Below are 9464 nucleotides of genomic sequence, written 5' to 3' on the forward strand. Positions count from 1 at the left end.
CTTTATGGTCTATTTTACTCTAAATGGGACCATCAGTTACTAAATGAACATCATGCTGTATGGAAGAAGACTGGAACTAGAGACTGAGACCTGAAACTCATCAGGAAACTGTTTACTGAGCTCAGAAATCAACTGAGCCCCCCCCTCGGTTGCTTGTATAATGTGTAGTTGCTTGTATAGTCTGTAATTTATAAAGAAACTGCATCCTCTTGTCTTTTTAAACACATTTTACCTGTTGTGCAACGTGACAAATGATAGACGAGGTTTCTCCGTATACTTACAGATGAGTCAGGGATTTGAGTCCTCTGAAGGTGTACTTCGACAGAGCCTGGATATCATTATTCTCAATGAACCTGAGAAGAGAACGAACCACTCGTATGTCAGACGGCGATAACAAACTCCTTGTGTTGTTGTGTGCAGTACAATAATAGTGTGACTGCATCCCTTATTTCACTAATCTGCATCTGGTGGATTTACAATCAAATGGTGAGTTGATTGTGCCAATACTAATAAATATTCTATCATTTTTATCTTGTATTTGATAGATCCTGTTAACTTTCAGTGTATAAGCAAAGAAAATATAAAACAATAAATGACTCTTAATGGTAAAAGCTCAATCTTTCCTTTGATTAATGTGATAAAAATGAGAGTGCAGCAAGTTTTTCAAAGCTCTATGTGTCAGCGTCATTTGATCCCGTCCTGTCTTTGTTTTGTCATTTGATAGTCGAGGCCATGCAGCATGTGCAGACTCTCTGGAGGTGGCTGGATATTAAAATATGACTTTATTAGCATGCACAGCGGGTAGCGGCGGTTAGTGGCAGCGAGGGCCTGTTGGCTGGTAGGCAGCCAAAGCCACACAGCGAGCAGCCGGAGGCATGGCCATCACGGAGAGCTGCACACTCCCAGCCATCAGCTAACTACTTTCTAAAGCCCATCAATTCACAGAATGGCACATTCAGCTTTATCACACTACAGAGGCAGAGCGCTCGCTGTTGGAGGAAGATTTATTTTCAGTTTTGCTTTTGGCTTTCTGCAGAGTCCAATCCAGACAATCTTGCAGTGCAGCTTTTAGTCAGGTTTGTTTTACTCATTACACAGAGAAATAAACCCACCTAGACTCACTGTAACTAATCACTCATAAGAATAAACAATGAAAACAAAAGAAATCTGCTTTAAAACGAGTTCACTTTTGCAGCATAATGATGAGTACTAAAATATAACGTAAAGCTAGTAGAAGTTGCAGTAATTATGACATATTGTAATGTATTAGGGGCTGGGTTATTGACATATAAATAACATAAGAATATTGTATTCACTCACAAATACACAGATTTAGATTGAGGCTTTAATTTGGGGGTACCAGATCAGCTACAGGGGCAGCAACAAGCCACTGTTTGTTAAATAACAATGCTAGACGTTCGCATACATGCTAATAGAATCCGAAATGGAGAATATTTCTTTGTTAAAAGAAGAGCAAAGAACGGCACTGAAGGTTTTTCTCGATGGAAAACTGACTGACTGGTTTTAATAGATCCAACCACCGAACTTTTCCAAACAACAAGGACTTCCCAGATGTAACAAACCATCCAGCACGTCGTTATTCTAAATAAATATCAGCAAATATAATCTCAGTCATACATAAAGTAATTACTATTACTGCTGGTTCTAGTGATACGGTATACTTCAGTCCCAGAGGAAGCTGTTGCTCGGTACAATCTGTACTGTCTCTTGTCTTTAAACTATATTAAAAAGTGGAAACTAGACATTGTTATACTCTATTCACAATGTTAGATAGCTAGCACAGTCTGTGCAATAGCTTGTGTACGAGAATCTGCAGCCTCTTTTGTCCCCCTAACGACTATACGACTTATTTTCTTTTAACATAATAAGGAAACGTTGTTAATTAACATAAAAATGTGGCATCTTGCAACACTATCCACTCATAGGGACTACAGCATTACTCCAAAGTCAACAGTGACTTTAGACATTAGATCTTTTATTAACATTTAACCAAAATCACAATCTTTACCCAACGTAAACAAAAAGTGTTTTTGTTGCAGGAGTGTCGACACAAACCCCGGACCCTGGTGGGACAGTCCTGCACTTTGTATGTCCACCATCAACCCCAACCACCTCTTTCCAAATCCATCACGTTACATAAAGCTGCCACCCCATCCTACCCCTCTAGATCTGCCCCTGAGCAGCTAAACCTCCGAGTGTACTGAACTAAGTGAGGGTGTGTTTCACTGATTATGAAGTACATTTTATAAACTATTTTAGGTACACTAAAGTAGTTAAAAGACCAGTCACAGTACATTTGTGAAATAACTATCTACTTACAGGTACTGCAGGTGAGACAGACCGGCAAAGGCATCATCAGCAATCATGGTGAATGTGTTGGAGTTCAAGAGGCTGCAAAAAGGAGGCAATAATGAGCAACTTATACAGATAATGTAGTTCACGAAGCAACATTTAGACACCTGACTGCCATTTTAACTGCTTTAATGACTACTTCCATTTGTCTCTGTGCACATTTAAAGATGCTTTATAAATAAAACACATTCCTAATGATCACATAAAACATTCACAGCATATAAAGCTAATCTAATGTAAATACATAAATTCATTTGGATTTACACAAACACACACACACACACACACACACACACTCACACAAACAGGGGGCATGAACACACACTCACGATTGCTTCTGAGCAGATAATCGGCCCTTTGTCTGGCCGAGCAGAACTGAAGGGAGTCAGTGATTGGCAATGACACTGATACAGAGCCACTTTACCCTTATTACTGCTATGTCACCACTGTTTTCAATAACCATTCATTTCTAGTAGCTGAAGTCCTTCCATTGTTGTCTGCCACAATATCGGCTGTGTGAAAACACACGTGTCGTGTTAAATGTTGTGACTGTGAATAAAAGTGTGTGAGAACTGTGAGAGTTTATGATGTTTAAAACTTTGTGAAGGTGCTCCGTCGTGGGTCGGGACACTCACAGGAACTGCAGGAGGTGAAGGTGCGAGAAAGCTCCCTCTGGGATCGTAGTGAAGGCCGCGTTCACCATCGTCCTGTCCAGACAAACAACAGTTATGATTAGACATGTCTTCTTGATGTGAGAGAGCAGAAAAATGTCTTATTCACAACATTAATTGTGTACTTTTATTTCTTCTGAGGCGCCTCTCCTCTCAGGACAGCGCCGTCCTTGCAGTTTAAATATCAAGGAGGGCTCAATCTTCAGAAAAACTGGGACGCATGAGTTCCTTCTTCGCTTCTTTACTTCTTCTCTATTGTAAAATTAGGGCAGCTTGTGCTCTGGAATTCCCTTGACTGTTTAAACTCAATATTCAATGCACGGCCAACGGGGGTCAACATCAGATGAACAGGAGTACTGTGTAACCTTCTCAGTAAAAGCATAACCTTTCCACATCACGTGTGAAGCTTTCCATTTCATTCAATGCCCTCCATCTATATCTCTGCACACTCTTTAAGATTAAATCTCTCGGAGGAGGACTCCTGCAGTGAGCCGGAGAGTCTATTGTTAGTGTTCCTCCCTGGAGCTCGGCAGGATCGCACTGCTGTGCTCCATCAACTAAGTTCAGCATATGGTACGGTGAAGGGACATTATTATTATGTAATGCCATCTGGTATACATCTTTCTGCCAGCGTAAAGAAAGTATCAAGAAAACACTTTTAGATAATTAAAAGACAAGACGGGATTCATGCATCATTACATAATGGAGGGTGACATCAGTGATGTAGCCATCTGTACCAGCCTGCGTATTGCTGAGACTTCATACAGGTTAGGAGAAGATGCTTATAATGTGACACATTATATGTTGGACTCACAGAGAGATGATTCCAGGGGGGAAGCTCTTGGGGATTGCCTTGGTGTCCACACAGAAGGCACTGTCTTTGGTGCAGGAGCAGGTCGCAGGACAGCGGGGTATCTTGGGGGCTCTCCTGGCATTTGACTCCCCCGGCAGACTCAGACACAGACACAGAAGTGACAAGCAGATCAGCCTCGTCCATCTCCGTCTGAGATCCGGCATCCTTGGGCAGGAGGGAAGGGAAGCCGTGTGAATGACAAGCTTTCTTGGAAGTTTCTCCTCAGTGGTTTGTTGAGAGGCGATGGTCAGCCTGCCTACAGCTCCAGCAGTTCTGATAATGCTGAGTGCAGAGTTGAGATAGAAAGAGAGAGAGGAAGGGAGGGAGGAGGAGGAGTAAGGGTAGTCCTGTTTATCCTCGGTGGGGTGTGGGTGCTCTGCAGCTTCCCTGGATCTGTGCGATCTCTCCCAGGAGCTGCTGCCAAGAGTGCACACTGCAGGAGTGACGAGCTTTTCTCCGCACCAGGACCTGTAGGCAACGTCGCTGACAATGAATTATTTACTGTTGCACACGCAGGAAAATCTTAAAACACCAGCAGCATGGAGGGAGGGAGGGAGGAAGAGAGAGAGAGGGGTGAGGAGGAGCGGCGGGGCAAAAGATTATACTGCCATGTTCTGTTCTGTGGAGCTCTTATCAGGCAAGCTGCTGCAGTCATGAGAGCAGACAAGGAGGCAGCGAGGATGCAGGGAGGAATGTGTGTGCATGCATTAATGTGTTAGTGGCTGTGTGTGTGTGTGTGTGTGTGTGTGTGTGTGTGTGTCTGTGTGTGCGTGGGAGGGTGTTCATATTCTGGCAGTTTCCAAACAGCAACCAGTGCTGAGACGCACACTTAATCAAAAGAAGAAAGAAGGAGAAATACAACCTATTGATGAAGCAACGCAAGAATGTTGTACCAGAAAAATATCTACGAGAATAATCAGATTTATATTTTAAATAAATTAGCTCCCAGACGACACAGAAAATAAACGGAACCTTTAAAAGTGTCATTCAGTGATCGAGTGTCACTTCCATCCAGGTAACAGTGATATGCAGATTCAACTAATGTTTAGTCCCACTGTAAAACCAGATAAGTTAATTACACTAAAAAACGATTTACTGTTTACAAATATTACAGTAAAAACTAACTAGATTTTGTAAATTAAAAAACATTTTTGATCAAATATCCAATCTACATCAATCCTTAGCTAGTTAGCCAGCATTTTACGACACTAAAACACTTTTGCTAAGATTAGTTTTTGTTACTAATTAGTTAATCTAATTGTTACATGTTACATCTGAAAACTAATCTTATCAAAATGCTAAATAGCTAGTGAGGTAGCATATTGCTTCCATTAGCTAAGCTTTCATCTATGCACGTAGCATATCTAATGAGGCCTTCCATTTAAACTGGGAAGTCTAGTAATATTTAGTGACACTGACTTAATTTTGTAAATTTGAGTAAAAAGTACTTAATAAGGAAGGTTGCTTTAACTTACAAAACTAAGTAAACTAGTAAAAACTGCTTAATCAAATTGAGTTTGTGTTACTTCAATTTAAACACCCACCAAACAGTCTGATTTTATTCTAACTTGAACAAACTGCCTTCAATTTTTAATAAATTATACAAAATAATAATAATAATAGCAGCAATTTTTGCCATTTTAACTTTCTCCTGCAGTTTCATTACAAAAAAAATGCCTAAAAACATCACATGTATTGTAGTTTTTTAGGAAAGCTGCTGTGACATCAGGCATTTTAGGTCCCAACAATCCCAAAGACAGATTAAAAGGGAGTGGTCTAAATCAGTGGTTCTCAGCTGCTCTCACCTTCACCCATATTTATCCATTTGTCATTAAGTAGAGACCCACTTTTATAGAATTTAAACCAAGATAATTTATTTTTCAGTTTAGCAAACACATATACAATGTCATCATGGCCTTTTTTAACATAAAATATACATATTTTCATCCCTGCATCCAGGGACATAGACACATAAACGCACAGTGCACACACACACACACACACACAGAGCAGTCATACGGTTTGAAAACACACATACAGCTACGTGTTGCTGTTTCTTATTAATCTGAATAAAATTAACATCATAACTGCATAACTGTGTAATTAAGGGCTACAAAACTGGTTGTTGTTCTTGACATTTGTTGAAGCTTTTCTGTCAAAATAAAAGATAATTAAGCTTTTAAAATCGTTTTTTTTCTTTTTACCCCCCACTCATTCATCTGGGAAAACATGGTCTAAATCAAAGCAGCAGAGATGTCCCAACTTTTAGTTTGTAGTACAGGTAAAACACCACTGGATCCTACAATTCCCATAATGCAGCTCAATAGCATCTTGCCCTCCCTGTCTGGTAAACACCCACATCTTTCACACTTCTTCCTCCAGTTTGTTAAATCCAGGGCTGCCCAAAGTTGTAAGGGTAAAATGCTTCTTAAATATGTAAAATTTCTAATGAAAAATTTGAACTATTTCTATATAATCTGAGCATGACGTGAAACACACAAGTAGCAATTCAAGGAAATTTAGAATCGTGGTACCATTTTGCATCTTAACAATACAGTAGGTTCCCAATCTGAGATAACCCTAGATACATAATCAGGATTACTTTCTCATACTTTTAAAATCTCCACCATCACCAGAGATGTTGAACAACTATTTTCATCCTCCTAATGTGATATTCATGTTTAATGTAGATGGAGACCTCTTTTAATATAATTTTCAAGACACATTTAACATTAATTACAGCAAATTGTGTTTTAATGTACTGAATTTATTTAATGCAACATAGGTAAGAAACTATGGAAGCCTATTTCTGCCAATATGACAAAAAAAAGATTCTGTAAGTTATTATAATGGGAAACTTTATCAAAAAATGGACACATCTTTTCAAAATAATGACTTAGTATCACACACTCATTATTTTGAGACACATAGTCAATATTTTGAGATGCTAAGTCATAATTTTGATAAAGTTCCTCATTAAAATAACTTACAGAATAATTTTTTTTCTGTCACATTGGCAGAAACAGTCTTCAATAACAAACAGATATACAACATAAAAACTATTCTGCCCGCTGTTCCAGGCTGACGACACCAGAGGGCGCTGTAGGCTACAAAATAAAAGTCCACGGGGGGCAGGAGACTGTGCAGAGAGTGTGTGAATGGCCACTGGCGGGGCTGCAGCCTCAGTGCCAGGCGTTACCAGCCTTCCTGCACAACGACTCTGTTGTCAAGAGCAAAGACACCCTGCAACATGCTGTCTGTCCACGTTGTTCCCGACCCAGACGGGCAGCAGTGGCGTCCAACAACATCTGATCCACTGCAGCAGCTTTAAAGCGCATAATAACAATAAATAACCTATGAATGAAATGTTTGATTTAGCTTTTTTCCTTTAATATTCGTTTCTCTTTCTTGCAGTCACGGTCCTGTGTCCTCTGATGTACGATTACTGCAAGCTATGAAATGAAATAAAAAGCATTATCTTGATGGATGAAAGAGGAAAAAGCTCTTCGAGGGCTTCATTTGAAATCCGTTTGATGTTTTCTTTGCCTTGGGACAGTTTGATGTTTATCAGTGAAAGCCTTCCAAAGATTCTGGTGTTGTTTTTTAGTCCCTTAAATCTGTGAAGCCTGACTGTACATAACAGAGTGATTTCTCATGTGAATCAGTTACAGAATTATGGGTGGTGTCTCTTTGTGCCTCATCCAGTTTCAGGGATGACATTTCCTGCACAGCAGCTATTTTTATGGCTTATTATATTCCTTTGTGCTTTGGCGTGTTTGCGTGAGTCTTAGCAATTTTTTCTTTCTTGTTCTAACTGTATCTGTGTATTTATGTAAGTTATGCTCAGCGAGGAGCAGTTAATTCCTGAGCTTACTCCTTGCTGTGCTCCACCCAATCCAAACCTCCGGTGGGAACCAGCATAATTGCATGGCATAGAGAACGGAGCATGAAACAGCAGCTGGAAGTCCTAACGTGCCCTGTGTGAGGCCGAGGAATCTGCAATGCTTGCAGAGATTAATCCACTGAACTCTCTCTATACGAGTGTACTTACACAGTGGAATAAATCACACCAAATAATGAATGATTTTATCTTCAGAAGCAACTATTCTGAATGACTTTTGTTGCTTAGCTCTTAAAGTTAAGATGAGAAAATGGATACCACTCACATGCCTGCACAGTAAACATGAAGCTGGAGCCAGCGGCCGATTAGCTTAGCTTAAAGGGAAACAGCTGGCTCAAAGATCTGCCTACCACAACCTCTAGTGCTCGCTAATTATCTAATATCTTGTTTGTTTTTGTACAAAAAACCAGAGAGTAAAACTATTAATGTAATTCCGAGGCAGAGCCAGGCTAACTGTTTCTACCTGCTTCCAGTCTTTATGCTAAGCTAACCACCTGTTAGCCTTAGCTAGCTTTTTAGCATTTAGCATACAGAAGTGAGAGTAATATTTTACTGAATATTTCACAAAATGTCCAATTATACCTTTTAAAGTACTTATTTCTCTCATTTTTTTAAAGGAGTGTGGCATCTAATGGTTGCTGATTGCAACGTCCTTGCTTCACCCTCCCATTACAAGCCTTTAGGAGAAACTACAGTGGCCACAAAATCCAGAGTCGATGTGTTTGCTTTGTCCGTTCTGGGCTACCGTAGAAACATGGAGGTTCAATATGGCCGACTCCACCAGAAGAGGACCCCCTCCCTCTGTAGATAAAAACGTCTCATTCTGAGGTAACGAAAACACAACAACTCTTATTTTCAGTTGATTATAAACAACAGCTCTGTTAGCTGCTATATACTCCTCCACTGTGTTCACCAGCTAGTTGCCAACGTTGCCTGTCTGCTGAGCAGGTTGCATACAGTTGGTTTTAATAGATTTATTACTGAAAGCAGCTGCCTGGCACAGCCCAAAAGGAGGCTATGAGTGTGAATCAGAACAGTAAAGGTGTTGGCCAGACAGCGAAAACAAAGAGCTGCAACCATAGACTGTATAATTAAAAATGGCAGTCCTGGCTTGGCTCCCGGCTAATCCAAAAATGGGCAAAGAGGTTTTGATTTTGATTTATTTGCACAACAGCAGAACCACAAACAAGAGAAAAGAAGCAAATTGTTCAGGTGAGATTTAAAAAAGAAAAACCCTAAAGGCTTGTAGAAGATATCTCACCTCAATAGAGACACAAAAATCAAGTTATCCACAAACGTAAACAGAATCAAAAGGCAAATATAAATTACGTGTGGGTGAAACTGAATGAAAGCCTGGTTACTGAAAACAGCCGCCTGTCACTCAAAGCAGCCACGCCCTTAATTATATGTAACTTTAAGCCTTAATATAACTTAAACAGGTGAGTTGTATAATGATTCAACCCTCGTACAGTTGTCATTAATGGGGAAATTAGCAACAAAAACAAGTAAGATGGTTTATTTCTGCTGTAAAGTTGGGCATTTTAATATGTGGCCTTATGGAGATTGACTCACTTCTGGAGCCAGCCTCTAGTGGCCGTTTGAGGAACTTCAGGTTTTTGATCTTTACGTGTTTACGATTTATAGGTAGGTAGCTGGTGGAGACCAA

General features: G+C 40.0%; 1 protein-coding gene across 1 annotated transcript in view; it reads right to left on the reverse strand.

The window, feature by feature from the left end:
• Positions 1-4445, reverse strand: part of lgi3 (leucine-rich repeat LGI family, member 3) — a gene marked incomplete in the record, with an annotated part of 8318 nt that extends 3873 nt beyond the window's left edge. Inside the window, 4 exon segments of the mRNA XM_035658662.1 lie at positions 282-353; positions 2341-2412; positions 3009-3080; positions 3859-4445. Coding sequence (XP_035514555.1) covers positions 282-353; positions 2341-2412; positions 3009-3080; positions 3859-4061 — 419 coding nt within the window.
• Between the last annotated feature and the right edge of the window lie 5019 nt (positions 4446-9464).

Source organism: Morone saxatilis, unplaced genomic scaffold (genome assembly GCF_004916995.1).
Source record: "Morone saxatilis isolate NCDOM2014 unplaced genomic scaffold, NCSU_SB_2.0 Contig16, whole genome shotgun sequence".
Lineage (NCBI taxonomy): Eukaryota > Metazoa > Chordata > Actinopteri > Moronidae > Morone > Morone saxatilis.